General features: G+C 37.9%; 3 protein-coding genes across 6 annotated transcripts in view; all 3 read right to left on the bottom strand.

Annotated features, from left to right (window-relative positions):
• The window catches only part of LOC127953360 (zinc finger protein 883-like), a 375,243-nt gene that overhangs the window by 17,421 nt on the left and 339,236 nt on the right, over window positions 1–18,586 (bottom strand). The window lies entirely within an intron of this gene.
• The window catches only part of LOC127953405 (zinc finger protein 501-like), a 213,031-nt gene that overhangs the window by 17,421 nt on the left and 177,024 nt on the right, over window positions 1–18,586 (bottom strand). The window lies entirely within an intron of this gene.
• LOC127953409 (zinc finger protein 501-like) overlaps window positions 1–18,586 on the bottom strand; it is a 212,695-nt gene that overhangs the window by 17,421 nt on the left and 176,688 nt on the right. Inside the window, exon 1 of one of the 4 annotated variants that reach the window (XM_052552654.1) lies at window positions 15,693–16,710. The exons of 1 other annotated variant lie outside the window; for it this stretch is intronic. Coding sequence is in view for 1 of the 3 variants with exons in the window: in XM_052552651.1 (XP_052408611.1) it covers window positions 15,693–15,948 (256 nt within the window). In the remaining 2 variants the exon portion in view is untranslated. Of the gene's footprint in view, window positions 1–15,692; window positions 16,711–18,586 lie in introns of those variants that run through there. 2 more of the 4 variants (XM_052552652.1, XM_052552651.1) reach the window with 2 other exon arrangements.

Genomic DNA, 18,586 nt, shown 5'->3' with positions numbered 1-18,586 from the left:
TGGCATTAAGGAGATAACATGGAACTTTTCAGAGAAGGCACATGGAAAAGGCGCGCCAGATGGTGTTGGTGGCTCAATGAAAAGGATTGCCGATGCATTTGTGCTTCAAGGAGGTGATATCCAACAGCCTGAAGAGTTGTTTTCCTTTCTGACAAAAGCAAATTAGAGTGTGAAATTCCATTGGGTGACAGAGGCTGACATTGCCAGGGTGGATGAGGCTGTGCCAGGTGCTTTGCCAGTAGTCAGAGGCACTTTGGGTATTCATCAAGTGACAACAAACACCCCTGGCAAGATCTTCTACAGAGAACTGTCCTGCTTTTGCCATCGAATGGGACTTTCCTGTGAATGTGAATCACCCTCAGTCTTAGATTATAATGCTGAAAAAGCTGCACCCTCCACCACCATTCCGGCACAAGAGGACATGGAAAGATGGTTATAGTCTCTTATGACAAAAAGCCTTTTGTTGGGCAGGTACTGAAGATCGTCGGGGAAGAAATCGAGGTCTCCTGTATGCAACAGTCTGGGACGAAGAATTGCTTCATATGGCCCCAAATCTGAGATGTGCTCTTTTACTTCCAATTAGATATCACAGCTAGCATCTCAGAACCAGAACCATCAACCAGTCGAAGCTCAAGATTGTCATCTGAGGACTGGGAAAGATTCATATCGGTATGAAAAGTATAAGAAGGACCAGCTCTTTGTGGTAGTGGTGTGTGTGTGCATTGATTGGGAGGACGGCGATGTTTGTTCATCTATAATAACAGGTTTGTATTAATTTGAAATGGTTTAGTAAAGTGATGAATTTTGTTGTAGCTGAAAGGCAAAAAATTGTGTGAGGAGTTATACATTTGATGAAAGATAATGTTACTGTTTGTCTCCACAATGTTACTGTTACACGTTAACAAACTGAAAAACTGAATTTTCCAAAAGTTATCTCATTTTTGTAAATCTGACTAATATTGTCATGTATTACATATAGCACGTCCTATGTGTTCCTTGTACTGAAAGAGAGTTGAGAAAAGAAATGTTCCAAGTGTTGGGAATATATATTCTACTGTTAATAAAAGGTTCACTTGAGATGCCTTGTGTTTCTTTGAAATCATTCTGAATTGGCCTACATCAATTTATTACATAGTACAATTTCAATGTTTCATTGCATTTTTTATGTCATACAGTAAAACAAAATATGTCATATGGCAAAACATTGGATTTTAAAAGAAATAAAAATAAACACTTTGTTTGTTTACATGGTTCATGAAAATAATGGAGGAGAGCTAGTATGATATATATATATATATATATATATATATATATATATATATATATATATATATATAACTTCAAGGCATTTTTGACTAATTTCTAGCAAAAAAAATAGAACAACTGTCCATATATGACATGCTTTAGTCTTTAAAATACAAAATATGTAGTATTTGTGGTGTAGGTGTTTATATTTTGCAATTTGTTATAAAATACTTACAGATCAACTATTACATTATTGGTTATATTTAACCGTGTCATGAATAACAATATTAATTTATTTCTAAAAATCACTTTGTTTTACCGTATGACATTTTCAAGGACTGTATACAAAGAAACACATTAAAATGTCATATATTGTTATTTTTTATAAAGGGCACTTATAAAAACAAAAAATATACACACAGATTTACACAAAAAATGCTAGATTTAATTTGTCTTTTCATTTTTATTTTTGTACTGTTTTGAAATTCTAAAACGTCACTGACCCATTTACACTAAAATAGTTAATTAATAATTTAATTTCACTTTCTTAATGATCTCATAAACCACTGACAACTCCTAAATAAGTGGTTTGTAAATGATGCAATAATTTATAAATAATAAATTGATCCTTAAAGTGTGAAAATACAATGATTGAACTTTATAGATATGCTCAATAACAAAAATATTTATAGCTGTATTTATGAACTGCTTAATAATGCCTATTAAAGGAGTGCTATTATGCTTTCACTTTTTCAACTTTAGTTATACTGTAATGTTGCAGTTTCAGCAAAAAAAATTCCGCAAAGTTACAAAGCTGAAAGTCCAATTGAAAAGGAGATATTTTATTTAACAGAAATCACTTTTTAAAAACTACAACAAACAAATTGTTTTGACTACAACAAGCATTTTCCAGGATTTGTGATATGACAAATATTGACGAATGGGATGTGGATTGATTGAGCTGCACTAGAGTGTGATATATATGTAGTTGACCATGATGAGTGGAAGAGAAAAAAAACCTCCTTATATATATATATATATATATATATATTCAGGTGTGCAGAATTATTAGGAACTTTTTCCTTGACTGATAAAATGAGCCAAAAAAAGACTGAAAAATCCAAAATTATTAGATTTTCCTGAGAAAGTCATTAAACTTTGCACACGCGTCAAACCTGGTGAAACTTTTTGTCTGATATAGGATTCAGAAGAGAGTGTGGCAAAATGGCTCGACAGCGCCACCTATACAAAAAAAATCAGCAGCCTTACAGCTATGTTTCACGTACATGCACGAAAATTGGCACACATATGTAACACACCAATACCTACAAAAAAGACTCTTGGAGCAAAATTCTAAACCCAACAGGAAGTCAGTTATTTTTAATATTATGAGCAAACTTTGTGCAATTTTTGCCATTTCCATGCGTTGTATTTTAACAAACTCCTCCTAGAGATTTATTCAGATCAACACCAAATTTGGTACGCCTAATCTAAAGGCCTTTGCAATGTTAAATTGTGAAGATCTTGAGTTTTCGTCGAAGTGCGTGTCCGTGGCGGTTGAAAGTTTTGTTTTTTTTTGTTTGAAAGCAAATTGTTTTATCAAATTGTAACTTAATTTTGATCCATGTTTTATCAATCAGTGAATTTAATAAATAAGAAGCAAATATATAACCTAGCAGACAATCTAGTAAGGCAAGGGCATGATCACTTGGACTGCATGTGAACTAAACTCCTCTGAGGACTTTCAACCTTTCAACCTTGATCTCGACTTTCAAACATGATCTCAAGACATTGGGGATGCAAAACTGCCAAGGGATTTTTGATATCTCGAACGGTTTGCCCGCATACATTACATGAGTTTGATCAAACTTTATCGGTTTGTTCGTTGTATGATACCAATCGTATATATGTGACTATTAGGAGTCAAAGTTATAGCGCCACCAACTGGCAGCAGGAATTGGGTCATTTTCAAATCCTTTGTATTCAGCATCTTATTTTTTATCTTATTTTTTACGTAGTTATCACTGAACAAGTAGGCCTATGTCGAGTTAAACAAATAATTTCTAAAATAATATTTATCATGCAAGCAGAGAGATGTCACCACAAATGTTTAGTGATAATTTGAACACAACTGAATCAATTCAATGCGCACATTTTCATTAAGTCTAAACAAATCTGTGCGTGCCGTGCAAACCAGCAAAAGGTAAAGATGCAAACATGTAGGACAAGTAGAAAATGTATCTATATCCAAGTTGATTTTTAGCCTGCTCTTGAGAGAGAACTGTTTTGGTTTTTGAGAGACTAAGTGCTTGCATAGTGAGACTAAGTGCTTGCATAGACTAGCACAGCTGTTTGATTGGTGAGCGCTCTGTGCTTATTCCATTAACCCTCTGGAGTCTAAGGGTATTTTTGGGGCCTTGAGAAGTTTTGTCATGCCCTGACATTTGTGCTTTTTTCAGTTTATTATAAATATCTAAATGGGTAAAGTCTAATATCACTGTAATCAGCACAAACTAGGCTACAATAATATGTGAAAGGCATGCATGTACATGATTGTATTTTTGAGAAAAAAAATGTTATGCATGGTTAGTGAAAAACTAAAAATTTTAAATCACTTGAATAAGGCAATAAAACACATACATAAAATTGGTTGCCGGAAAAGTTGAGAACTGGAGCTTGTAGCCTAGAATTTTTCTTTCTGAATGATGTGAAAATCATCTTGTTTACTCATTCACAGAAAACAATATATTGATTTAAATTTTCTAAGACACTTTTTGTTGGTAAAAGTCATATGCGAGTAGGCGTCAACTATCATGAATATCATTGTGATTTACACCTGAGAAGACAAAGGCCTGCATAATGAGCTGCATAATGAGCCTCTCAGTCAGCTGTGCCACTGAGGGAGGAGTTACAAGAAAGAATTTGAGAACAAAATAAAAGTATATAATTTTATGTTTGTAGTTTATTAAGAATATATTTAATTATCCCACAACATAATTTAATATCCACTTGGGGGAGCAGTTAAACAGTTTATTAGGAACAATCAAAGCTTACTTTCAAACAAATTTTTTGGCATCCTTACTTCAGTCACACAATCCTTCAGAAATCCTTTTAACAATCTTATTTTCTACCAAATAAACCCCATTTATTATCATCATCATTATTATTATTATTATTAATGTTGAAAAGAGCTGATAATATTTTTCAGGTTTTTTTAGGGGTAATAAATCGAAAGAACTGCATTGTTTTTACATTTGTTAGAGTTATCTCTATTTGTCACATTTATATTATTTACATCAAGCTTTTGAATGGTATAGTATTGTATACTGTTATTGAAACTTCATAATGTTCCACTTGATTATACGTTTAGTCAGGAATTATAGTTTGGAAAAAGTCTTTGGAAAAAGTCTAACTAGTAAAATGTTTACACGTTATGTGAAAACTAGTACAAATAAATAAAAAGAGACTTACTCATGTTTATGATCACTGCTGAATAAAGTGCTTCATTCTTTTTTCTGAGGAAATCCATTTCTCAAATCCTCAACCACACCACATCTTTTTGGGGTGAATTATGTCTTAGTCCTCTCATCGCGAAGCAAACAGTAAAATAAAATAAAAACTTGAAGAACAGTCTCGCTGCTTTTTCTTCTGTGTGGGCGTATTCAAGCCGCGCGCTTCAGTTTGAATCTGAATAGCGCGTTCAGCGCGGGGGCGTGGTCACATTAGATATAATGAGCGGAGATATGAAAAACAGACATTGCGTTGTTTTCATATGGATTACTTTATCTCAGAATATTTGTTTTCGGCAGCACTTGTTTAGTTTAAAAGTAGACATTCCAGGCTTTCTATAGATATCTCTCTCATGTCTCTTCTTTGAGTATTCACGGAGTTACAGTTCATTTTAATGAAATGTTTGTACATGACGATCAGCGGAGACAAAGACTGTAGACAGCGCACCTTGTTTGTTATCTTTATTTTATAAGTGCACAAAGGTTTTTTGTTATTATGTCTGTATCCAAAAAAAACTAGACCCTTTACAGATTCGATTGATGTATTGCTCTTATCTGTACGATTAAAACTGAAAGTGTAATTTAAGTTCTTTTAGGGGTTATCAGGAGAAAATGACTCAAAACGCATATATGCGTTAACCGACTCGAAAGGGTTAATTCGTATCATATCATAGCCTAAGGTTTAAATAATTGCCTTTTAAATATTTACAAATAATATAACGTGTATGATGTATTATTATAGGTGAAATTAATTATAATTTCTGAGAGATGCACTAGACGCAACAGCAATGCGGTCGGTGTTTGAGTTGTGCTCTTTTCAATTTTTATAGTTTACATTCATTCACTTCACACTCGTGACTATAGAGTTCTGTGTATAATATTGCGCTGAGCCCCTGGCTCAACTGTTATCTAGTAAACCCCGGACTGTGTCAGCTTCAGCTGAGTACTCAGGCAGAATTATTCCTTGTCCGTTATTATTTTGAAGCCATTATCCATGCCATTCCGAATAAGGTATTCGGCTTCAGGCCCAACCCTAATTATTACATTAAATATTTTATTTTTTACATGCAACACAAGGTCATAGAAAGTAACAGCTCCACGCAATATTGTAACCCTTAAATTCACGTCTTACTTGCAAACACTTTGCATTATGGTTAATACATGCTCGAGTAGTCAACTGTTTCTGACAGCGCACAACTAGTCTATGCAATCACTAGTACAGTATGACAAAAATTTAGCTGTATGTCCGCATGCCAAGTAGAGCCAAAATATCCCTTCTAGCTGCATTGTGGCACGAACACTCATATAAACAGTAGCTATGAAGATACACAGAGGAACACAGAAACTAGTTGTCAGCCCTGTCCTGTGATTTATTACTAAAGTAGCTTAGAATTTCAAAATTTATTATAAATAAATTTGAAAAAATTTATTATTATGCATAGAGAGTAGTGGTCTGTGGTCGCGCTGCTGGTTCCCGGTTTGTGTCCGTTCTCGGACTGTTCTGTGTATTTTAACTGTAGAAAAGGTTGTTCCGAGTCGAAACTACGATATAGAAAACTACATCAGTGTATCATCATAAACGCAGCCGTTTTTGTCTTATGTGAACGTAAACAGATGAGAAAACGAACGTGCAGTATTTTTGCTTAAAGAGACAACAGCCTAATAAATGCGCTGCCTGTCATTAATGTTAATCAAAGAACAAAAGAAAATCATTCACTGATCTTGACTGAATATATTTAATAACTTTGCTTGATTAATCTTTATTTTATTTATAAAAAGAAAACTATGCAGTGTTTTTAAACTTTTAATTACAGTTTACAGTTTAATTACAGAAATTTAGTTTAGTTTTATTTATTTAGGATATTGCTAATTGATTTGTTTGTTCCTTTCTTATTACTTGTCTTTAACACTTTAATATTTAACATTTATATTAATCTAGTTGTTTTTGCTATGGTATTTTTTTTTTTAATCACAGGCAAAATTCCTCTTGCAGTCTTTTGTAGGCTGCTGATTTTTGCTCATGTTATTCAGCTGCAACAGAATGCTTTGTAATAATGTTTGACATCTAAATGTTTGACTTAATTTTTTTTTATATTGGATTTTTTATCTTATTGGAATCGATAAGAATCGGATTCGATAAAATTCAAATGATACCCAACCCTAGTAAGAAATGTTAAGAGCATAGATAAAATAACTGCTGATAGTCAATCATATTTACAGTACAAACCTTGTCAGTGAACTATGAGGGCAAAAAAAAAAAAAAAAATAATAATAATAATCCTAATCGAGGTAAAATGTTCAATTAATCGAGGTTTTGATTTTAGGCCATAATCGTCCAGCCCTTGTATACCATACATACATTTTCAATGGAGGGACAGAAAGCTCTCGGACTTGATCTAAAATATCTTAAACTGTGTCCCGAAGATGAACGGAGGTCTTACGACATGAGTCATTAATGACATAATTTTAATTTTTGAGTGAACTACCCCTTTATACACGTTTAACAGCCATTTAAACTCATTTTAAATGGCTGATTTAGAATCAGACATTTACGAAGCATTTGTGAATCCGAAGGGGAGTTTTTGTGTAGTTCTGATTTACGCGCAAATTAGTTCCATGAATGATGCTTATATATGCTATATAAAGGAGGATGTCATGGCCTAGTGGTTAGAAAGTTTGAATCTTAACCCTAGGGTTGTGGGTTCAAGTCTCAGACTGGCAATACTACGACTGCGGTGCCCTTGAGCAAGGCACCAAACTCCCAAATGATCCCCGGGCGCCGGAGAATAAATGGCTGCACGCTGCTCCAGGTGTGTGTTCACTGCTGTGTGTAGGGTTAGGTACCGAAACCCAGTACCAATATTGCACCGGTACCTATGGAACCGGTATGCATCAAACCGAATCAGCGCACAGATTTTAGTGCCTCATTTCTGTGCCTCTTAAATGCCTGAGCGATCTATTGAAATATTTGTCCATATTCTCTGAAATGTACACATGAAGCATGGGCGTCACTAGGCTTTTTTAGCGAGGGTTTATAAACTGTACACAAATTCACAATCGCCTCAAAGTCTGACCGCTTAAATGTTATATGAAAACAGCAGCAGACCTGTCTCCTCCTCGTCTTTCAGCATGCTCTTCAATCAGCAGATCGCGCGGAGCAGCGTGAGCGGACTCAAACACAAACAGAGGACACAAGATGTGTGTTTATCAACAGATTGTTAGAATATCGGTGTCTGTGCAGTTGTTCGTCATAAATACAGTTTACAAAAGGTCACGCAGGAGCAATCGGTATCTCATCTACTTTAAAGCTTTCGCTCCGTTCACCGATCATCAAACCACAGCTGTTTCCATCAGTGAAAATTTAGCCCTCAACACATATGAATGCATACTTGAATTATATTCAGTTTAAATATTCAAATATTATAGTTTACGTACTTTATGCATAGGCCATATGCACCGGTACCATTTTAAAAGTATCGAAATGGCACCGGTATCTAATTAAACCCAATCGATACCCAACGCTAGCTGTGCGTGTGCACTATGGATGGGTTAAATGCAGAGCACGAATGGGTCACCATACTTGGCTGTATGTCACTTTCACTAACATGTATTTTAAATAATTTTAAAAGGCTATTGTTTACTGTCTATTTTTATTACCCCAAAAATTGAATTATAAATAGAGGGCAATATGGAATCCATTTTAAAAAACAATTCAAATTAATTTATATTTAATCATTTAGCAGTATATGAAAGACAAGAAAAGTTATAAAATTCAGTTTAAATTTTTATATACTTCTTAAATAAAATAATCGAAAAGCATGTCTAAGTAATTAAGTTATACGGTTTTATTTTTACCAAATTCTGTTGTCCATTACATTTGTGCATTCCATTTTATTGGTTTCTTAATTTTTATAATCAAAAGCATCTCAAATTAACATTTTCTTTTTAAAAAAAAAAGATACAGGTGAATGTCAAATTAGAAAATCATGAAAAGATTCATTTATTTCAGTAATTCAACTCAAATTGTGAAACGTGTGTATTAAATTCAATATAAACAGACTGAAGTAGTTTAAGTCTTTGGTAATTGTGATGATTTTAGCTTACATTTAACAAAAACCCACCAATTCAATGTCAGGGACATTTACCCATCCCTAAGTTTAGCTGCAGCTATAGTCCTAACATCACCTGTCCAGACTGTGGATGTAGAGAGGCTATTCTCACCCCTGAAATTGGTATTTTTAAATTTGTTAAAATGTTGCTTATTTAGAGTTAAATATTTGTGAGAGATCTATGTATTCTATTCCATTACAGGTGGAAACTGTCATGATCCTGCCCTTGTGTCCTTGATTTTTCCTAGTCTTGAGGCAGGATCATGACAGACCCTTGTTTTGTGTACAAGCGCATGGCCTTGTCTTTGGGCCATGTGCTTGTGTTGTCTCGTTCCCTTGCCCCGCCCCCCTTGTTATCCTAGTCGTGTCGTGATTGCCCTATCTGTGTCACCTGTCGTGTCTTGATTGTTCCCCCTATTTAGATCTCCTAGTGTGCTCTGTCTTGCGTCGGTTCATTGTGTTACTTATGTGTTTCTCAGATGTGTTCCACACTTGTGACTGTGATTGTATCCTGTATCCTGTATACCGTGAGTGTTTGTTTATAGTTAGTGTTTAGTGTCTTTATCTGGTCAGCCCTGTCTTGTTTGGTTTTAGTCCTTACCCTAGGTATTGTTTTCCCCCTCGTGGGTTTTTGTTTTCCCTTTTTGTATTTAATAAACCCTTTTGTGTTGAATCCTGTCTGCACTTGAGTTCCTCCCCTGCCAAGATCCTGACAGAATGAACCGACCACAAAGGAACTCAGCAGACAGGAGGCAATGCTGGATGGCATCAGCCAGCCAGCGAGATTGTTTTGAGGGCTCTCGCCTTGTGGTGTTCCGGGGGACCAGGGGAGGTCGTTCCGGAGCGAGCGGGCGAGAGGAGGAGCCCCAGAGGTCCCCACCTACCCAGCTGCTGGCGATCCCGGAGGGTCGTGTCCTGGCCGTGGCAACCCTGGGGGGTCAGGCAGGCCCCTCCCAGAGTCCTGAGGTGCCCTCCTCAGCCAGCAGTCTCCCCATGAAACGAGGGAGACGGTTTTCATGGGAGTCGGCTTCAGAGTCTTCGGCGTCCGAGTCTGCCCTGTCCGAGACCAAACTCCCCCAACCCGCCTCTGACCCAGCTGTAGCCTCTGCACCGCGCCCGAGGAGGAAGAGGAAGAAGAAGGGGCCTGCCGGTCCTGTGACCCTGTCTCCTCCCGAGTCAGCAGCGGTGAGCGTGCCTGAGCCAGCAGCGGTGAGCGCTGGCGTGCCCGTGCCAGCAGCGGAGAGAGCTGGCGTGCCCGTGCCAGCAGCGGTGAGCGCTGGCGTGCCCGTGCCAGCAGCGGAGCGAGCTGGCGTGCCCGTGCCAGCAGCGGTGAGCGCTGGCGTGCCCGTGCCAGCAGCGGAGAGAGCTGGCGTGCCCGAGCCAGCAGCGGTGAGCGTGCCCGAGCCAGCAGCGGTGGGCGTGCCCGAGCCAGCAGCAGTGAGCGTGCCCGAGCCGGCAAAGAAGAGAGCTGCAGTCGTGAGAGCGGAGGAGAGAGCCGCGGCCGACTCTGCAGCAAAGACTCTTGTACAGTCGGTCTCATCCCATAAGGAGCTGCCTATTGTCCTAGCTGCTAAAGCATTTTCTGATTATTTGTCCCGTCTTGTCCAAATTTTAGAAATCCCCGTCAGTCCTGTCTTGTCCCCTGACCCTGTCCCCAGAAGTCCCAAATGTCCAGCCGTTGTCTCCCCGTGTCCTGTTGATGTGGCCCCGTGTCCTGTTGATGTTGTCCCCCCGTGTCCTGTTGATGTTGTCCCCCCGTGTCCTGTTGATGTTGTCCCCCCGTGTCCAGTAGATGTTGTCCCCCCGTGTCCAGTAGATGTTGTTCCCCCGTGTCCAGCTGTCGTCTCCCCGCGTCCCGTAAGTCTTGCCCCGCGTCCCGTAAGTCTTGCCCCGCGTCCCGTAAGTGTTGCCCCGCGTCCCTTGTCTGCTCCTGTCATGTCCCCTGTCAGTTGTCCTGAGACCCCTCCCCGCCCCTCACCACCCAGACCTGCCCGTACCCCCCGTCGTCAGCCTTCGTCCTGTCCTCCTAAGATTCCTACCCCACCCCCCCGCCCTGGTCTGTCCCCCATGAACTTTGTGGTCCCGCCCCCTCCCCTTCCCTGTTTGTTTTTTTTGTTATGTCACCCTAACCCTGCCATTGTGTTTTCATGTTTGCCTTTGTTATTATTAGTCATGTCTTGTTGGTTTGTGTCTGTGTCCCAGTCTGTCATGTCAGTCATGTCCCGTGTTTGATGTTCCCTTGAGGAGCGTCTGGAAGCCGCTCCTTAAGGGAGGGGTTCTGTCATGATCCTGCCCTTGTGTCCTTGATTTTTCCTAGTCTTGAGGCAGGATCATGACAGACCCTTGTTTTGTGTACAAGCGCATGGCCTTGTCTTTGGGCCATGTGCTTGTGTTGTCTCGTTCCCTTGCCCCGCCCCCCTTGTTATCCTAGTCGTGTCGTGATTGCCCTATCTGTGTCACCTGTCGTGTCTTGATTGTTCCCCCTATTTAGATCTCCTAGTGTGCTCTGTCTTGCGTCGGTTCATTGTGTTACTTATGTGTTTCTCAGATGTGTTCCACACTTGTGACTGTGATTGTATCCTGTATCCTGTATACCGTGAGTGTTTGTTTATAGTTAGTGTTTAGTGTCTTTATCTGGTCAGCCCTGTCTTGTTTGGTTTTAGTCCTTACCCTAGGTATTGTTTTCCCCCTCGTGGGTTTTTGTTTTCCCTTTTTGTATTTAATAAACCCTTTTGTGTTGAATCCTGTCTGCACTTGAGTTCCTCCCCTGCCAAGATCCTGACAGAAACAGCTTTAAGAAACAGACTGAAGGACCAACATTTAGACGCATCCAGGGTGGATGTGGATGTGCCCCATCAGGATGAAATAGACTATTCGCTTGTTAAGTCTGACGTCACATAGCAGCGCTTCCGTGTCCAAACGCTCTATCAGTTACCACGAGAAAAAAACAAAAGGTGCTAATATAAACTCACAAAGTGATAGAATACTAGCGAAAAAGTTATAATCTTAACCTTTAACTCCATACCGAAGTCCAAGATAGGCAGACAATGAAAATATAAATATTTAAAAAAAATATATAAAAATAATTTGTGTTTGGGACGCTGTGAGCACGGAGACTGTAGCATATACCGTAAGTTTGAAAGCGTTTAGCTTAAATTATCAATATGAATAAACAGTGATCATAAACGGCTGCTGAAGTCGTATTCTCAAGTGAAGCAAGTTGAGGCTTGGACCCGGAAACAGCGCTTCCTACGTCATCACTTAACAACCGAATTGAGAGTGAGTTGTCATCGCCATAGTACAGAGCCCCTCCCCTCGAGATCACAGTCTCCGCCATGTTGGCAGGACACCGGCGGCGAAACAGGATTGTTTACATGTGGTGTTAACTCTGTAGTAGAGGAGGTTCTCACATTTCCACACTGTTTTACCATGACTGGAAGTTACTGCTGTGTTAAAAACTGCTCCAGTACCTCACACGATACATATGGAACACATAGGAACAATGGAATACAGTTTTTGAGGTTACACCAAGTGCAAAACAGAGGTATTTGGAGAAGCTCTCAGGCATCCAGAATATCGACCCATACGAGCTCCCTGCAGCGGAATGCCACAGAGACCGTTACTACACGATTCAGGAGTTTAAAAGCCACAAGTCTTTGGAAAGTTACTAGTCTTTCTGCTGTGGCTGGGTCCATCTACAAGCCTCCAGGTGGTGAAAACAGTGTTGTACTGGCCAAAGTAAGTTTTCTTCACATGTATTTTAGCGTGTTGTATTTACACTGCATCTAGCAGACACTTCTTGACCAAAATGAAAACGTAATTAACTGCGGCTGTTTCGTAAACACTAGATTGTAACGAGATGTTCAATGGTCAAATTAGAAGCACTCACTTCCTGGGGGTTGAGCGTACTGCGCAGACTCAAACTGCGCTTCATGACGTAGATGTCACGTGAGCAACCTGTAAATCTTCTAATCGCTGTGCCAAGAGAAATCTGAATCACCCAACGAATCTTCCAGAGAAGGTGAGCGTGAACAGGAGCAAATTTTGGTAAGTGTTCTGATTAATTATCTCCCTTGACTTCATGTCTCCATGCCCCCCCGATAGCCTCATAGACAGTAAAAGATTGTCTGCGAGCTTCTCCTCCTGTCCATACGGTAATTTATCTACTGTGCCACAGAGAGTCGCTGGTTATGACGCAATTGTTAGCCTATTTTTTTACAAAAACTGCTTCTACAGGACCATAACGTAAGATACAAGGTAATGGAGCGTTTTATACATTTTCGTGTTTCTTTAGGAATAATTGTTATTGAATTGGAATTTCCACAACAAAGTGCACACAGTTTTGTTGTTATTATGTCTGTATACAAAAAAATAGTCCCTTTATCCTCAAGCGCGACGCCTCAGATGTTAAGTTATTCGCCGTCAAAGTGATGCCAAAAATGAATGGGAGTCAATGAAATGCTAACAGCAGGTGGGGGTCCGCTAGCCAATGGCGGCACCCAGTGGTGCTTCAATAAAATATGAAACCCTGCCCCCCTGCTCAGACCCCTCCTAAATCAACATGTGACTCCTCACTCTCAATAGAGATCTTGTAAAAAGGTTCTACATTGTTAATAAAAAGAGACCATTTAAAGGGGAGGGGGGGGTGAAATGCTCGTTTTCACTCAATATCCTGTTCATCTTGAGTACCTATAGAGTAGTACTGCATTCTTCATAACTCCAAAAAGTATTTAGTTTTATAATGTTCATAAGAGCACCCGGAAAAATACGACCAGCTGGAGGCGTGACGTGTGGGCGGAGCTAAAGAATCACAAGCGCGAGTAGGCTTTTGCGTTGAGAGCGTTTGGAAGCTGTGACAGCTGTGAAAGCTGAAACTGAACGAGAGCAGCAGCAGCAACGACTCGCTCCGAGCGGGGCTCGAACCCGGGTCTCCGATGGGAGGCGGACGCACTAACAAGAAGGCAGAGATATTTTAAGCAGTTTTACTCACTGCCTGTGGTTCCAACACACGATCGTGACCCTTTTTCGTTGGGATTGCATCATCCTTAAGAAATAAACAATACGCAAATCCGTCATCAAACTGGGCTTTGTTTGTAAAACAAGCATTTTAGAAATGCAGGGAACAAACAAAAACACTTGCACAACTCCGTTGATGCTCTGTAAAAATAAACTCCATCCACTGGTCCCTTAATGCTGTTTCTCTTTTGGTAATCTGTGCAGGGTTGTCTTGCCCTGGCAACCAAAAACACACTCCTTTTGTGACATTTCGCGACGCTCTCGCTCTGATCAGTGATTGTCTGTGCTCAGCCTCACATTGCTCTGCTATACGGGAGCACGCGCTCTTCCGGCAGACGCGCCCTTAAGACCCATATAAGGAAATTCCGCTCCATCTAACGTCACACAGAGCCATACTCTAAAAAAACTTTCTGAAACTTGTGACAAACCGGAATTTCTGGAACAGAAATACTCCTTCAAATGTACAACTTAATTTTTGAAACTTTGTCCATGTTTAGCATGGGAATCCAACTCTTCCCTTACGAAAATTAACCATGGTTTTACTACAAATAAAACCAAAAAACCATGGTTACTGTAGTTAAACCATGGTAACCACAAATTAACCATGGTTTTGCTATATTAACCATAGTTTAACCATGGTATTTGTAGTAAATCAATGGTTTTACAAATGGCAGTCAATATGCCAAAAAACCATGGGTTACTACAGTTTTACTATAATAAAACCATGGTTATTTTTCGTAAGGGTTTAACAGTGTAAAAAACTCAGTATGCATGAAATAGCATTTCACCCCCCCCCCCTTAAATGTTCATCTGCGGGCTTTGATATTTGTAAATAGATAATATTGTGATACCTTTGACATTTCAAATATACTTTGGTATTGATGATGTTTACATGTAAAATAAATTGCAATCGCTTTCTTTTACCATCTAGCCTGACAGTGATAGTTTTTTTATGAATAAATAGGAGAAGAAGAAAAATCACAAACCGTTTCTTAGTATTCATCTTCAATTTAACATTTATTGTCAATATTGGGTTTGCGTTCATGTGGATAGAGGGTTGGCATCGGGTCTGGGCTCCCGCGGGACTGATGCAAATCTCGCGAGAGCGGCCGGTTTTACCTTTGGGCAGTCAGAATATTTCGCAGGAGACCCGCGGGGAACGATGGTGTGTAGTAGAACTGGAGTGCAAAATACAGTTTATTTTGAGTATTCCCGCCAGAGCATGTGAGCAGAGTCGTAATATTTCCTTAAGAGCGATGAGCGCCTTTGTGAAGATTCAGCTCCTCATGCTCAACCCAGTCCAAAATCTAAGCGTTCTTTATGTGCATTTCATCTTGTGTGTGGTTTACACATGCTTTATAATCTATTTGTATTTTGTAAAGACGCACATTTCAGCTCGTGTGTTTGTGTGCATTTGTGTTTTAATGAGCCTGTTTTGAATATTCTATCACACAACAACGGCAGCTATTTTCACGGAAATTAAGTGAACGAAAATCAAACAAACTTCTTCAGTTTTTGCACTTTAGGTATGCTATGTTTGCAAAGGTTAGATTATTATATTGAATACATTTAAATTATTCTAATACAGTTAATAAAATTATTAAGAAATTAAGAATTTCATTTTGAAAAATTGCCATTTATCAGCATGCATTATTTTAGACAACTATCCAAGAATTTCAACATAAAATGTATCTAGTAGGCCTAATTGTTTGTGTTTTATATATATATATATATATATATATATATATACACACACACACACACACCCAGGAAAAAACCTATCATTAAAGATGAATGAAGAATAAACACCAACCTCCTTGTTCCTCGTGTTTTATTTCTGGTTCCTCGTGTTTTATTCTTAAGGATTCTTTTTCCTCGTGTTTTATTTTGCAGGTTTCTAGTTCCTCGTGTTTTATTATCCAGGTTCCTGGATCTTCGTGTTTTATTCTCAGCATTTCTGGTTCCTCGAGTTTTATTCTCCAGGTTTCTGGTTCCTCGTGTTTTATTGTGCTGGTTTCTGGTTCACTCGTGTTCTCTTCTCTCTCCTCTTTCACAAACTGCATCTTCATAGCAGCAGATCTCAGTTCAGATGATAAACTCCAGATATTCTTGCTCGCTTCAAAACTCAGTCACGATTGTTAGGATGAGAATATTACAGGTATTTTACTGAACTGATTCAAAAACTAAATTTTTCTCTTAGAAACGTGTCTAACCGTTTGTATTAAGGCAGCACGCCGACATAACAACAACAGAGAGCGTGGCGAACAGACATATAAATAACTAGACGCCTCATTGGCCGCTCTGAGCCGTTGCTGCGATACGTCAACGCGTCCGCCATGTTAGTGAGGGCAAGACTGCCTTAAAAATACATGGAAGTAAACGGGGAGCTGCGTTTTTTTCTGAATAAAAACACGAAAACGTTCACATTTATCAACCGATTTCAGGTTTGTGATCTACGTGCAGTTAAAAAAAACTTTGTCTCCAGTTATTTAGTTAGGTTTGGAAAATTATTAATTTTCGTAAGGAATTGTGAAAGCTCACATTTGTCTCACTTGTTGATTTCGTTTATTATTTTCGGTTTACAATTCTAATGTTAATTTAGTATAACTGTGACATATGCATGTAATGTAATTTGAATGTACATTCAATTAAATTTAGTTGTTTTATTGCTTTCTCTGTGTTCAATCCCAACATTTTCTTTCTTTCTTATGTCTCAGGTCAAAACACAGCTCATTCCTTTTGAAATACTGGGGACAAAATCGAAATAATACATCTTTAAACACGAATAATTTGCTATTACTGAGAAAATTGATTAAAACGTACATACAAATCAAAAAGTGTCACACTTGTAGTCTGCTTTTCATTTGATAGCACTCCATAGTCTACAGATAAACTCTATTAAATATAAAATATTATGCACTGATACAGTGCACAGTAAAAATATAGTAAAAGTGATATGTTATATTAAAAAGTATATGTAATACACCTTGAAGTAAAGTGAATAATATGAAAAGCGAGTACAATAATGATATAATGGATTTATAATAGCACAAATTATATGCATAATATGAATAATACCATAATAAATAACAGAACAACAATAGATTAATAATAACAAGAAGAATATGTAATATAAAGGGTGGAATAATACAGAATAGACAAAATGAAAAATAAATGAATAGTTAATTATAGAGTAAAATAAATAATTGTGAAATGTAATTTTAAAATACTATTTGTGTAAAAATTATTAAACAAATTAAGACACAGCTAATGACAGAACACCAAAAATTGTGGACATGAGTTCTAAATTGTGTTTAATTAATGAGCTCCTTAAGTATAATATTAACATGTACACACACACACACACACACACACACATACATACATATATATATATATATATATATATATAATAAAAATCATATGAAAAATCCTCAAGAAACACATTTTATTTCAGTTTTCAGTTCTGAAACAGTGGTTTGTTTTTGTTATTACATATGAATGTTTGGGTGTGAGTGTGTGAGGTTTACTTTGTACAACAAAATCTCAAAGTATAGTTATGTTTATCACAGACCAGAATATGAGATGCCCCCCTCAAAAAACGTTATATTAATCAAAATTAATAATCATTATAAAAACATCACAATGATTTCATTAATGATATTGCAGCTGGACTCACTATGAGTTCCTGTGTTTTTCATTTCTTGGCTATTTTCATCATGTAGTTTTTGTTAAAAGACACACGCAGTACATGATCAGCATTAAACAGCCTGTGCAAAGCTTTTTAAATGCAGTCTATAGTATTGTGATCGACTGAGGATGAGGAAACTGGTTATATTTAATTATTAATAACTAATAATTCCTTACATTATATAGCTCTTTTCTGGGCACTCAAAGCACTTTACATAGCAGGATGAATCTCCTCAAACACCACCAGTGTGCACATCCACCTCCAAATATTTGACAAAAACTACAAAAACATTTAATAAGGTCATTATATTATTTATATTAAATTATATTGTTGTAAAAATTATCTTTACAGAGAGAAACAGGGGGGGGGGTGGAATATGAGCAGGGTCATTCTGTCGATTCATTCAGGGCTGCTCTGGGTTTAGTACAAACACAACACTAGTCTGTGGAGGTATAGTCTTGTCTCTTGGAAATGCAGAGAACAGCTTTCCTTGTCCTGTTTGCAACTGGCTAAAAGGGAAGAGAAAATAATAATAAAACACATAGAATCAGTTCACAGTTTTATGAAAAGATATAAAATCCTTAAAATTAAGTGATGATAAACTTAATCGGTAACACTTTAGAATAATGGTCCATTAGTTAATGTTAGTTAACTACTTTAGTTAATATGATCTAAGCAAGAACAATACTTCTACAGCATTTATTATTGATGTTAATTTCCACATTTACTAATGCATTATTTAAATCAAAAGTTGTGCTTTTTAACATTAGTTAATGCAGGGTGAATTAGCATGAACTAACAATGAATAACTGTATTTTCATTAACTAGCATTAACAAAGATGAATAAATACAGTAATAAATGTACTGTTCATTGTTCGTTCATGTTAATTAATGGATTAACTAACATTAATGGACCATGATTCTAAAGTGTTACCACTTAATCTTTGTAAATAAGTAACGGTAGTGATGCTATAGCTCCATCACTAATCTAGACAGTCAAAGTGCTCACTGTACAT

Source organism: Carassius gibelio, chromosome B3 (genome assembly GCF_023724105.1).
Source record: "Carassius gibelio isolate Cgi1373 ecotype wild population from Czech Republic chromosome B3, carGib1.2-hapl.c, whole genome shotgun sequence".
In the NCBI taxonomy this organism is placed as follows: Eukaryota; Metazoa; Chordata; class Actinopteri; order Cypriniformes; family Cyprinidae; genus Carassius; species Carassius gibelio.
The sequence above is the reverse complement of the archived record's forward strand: the minus strand, read 5'-3'. Positions and strand labels throughout refer to the sequence as shown.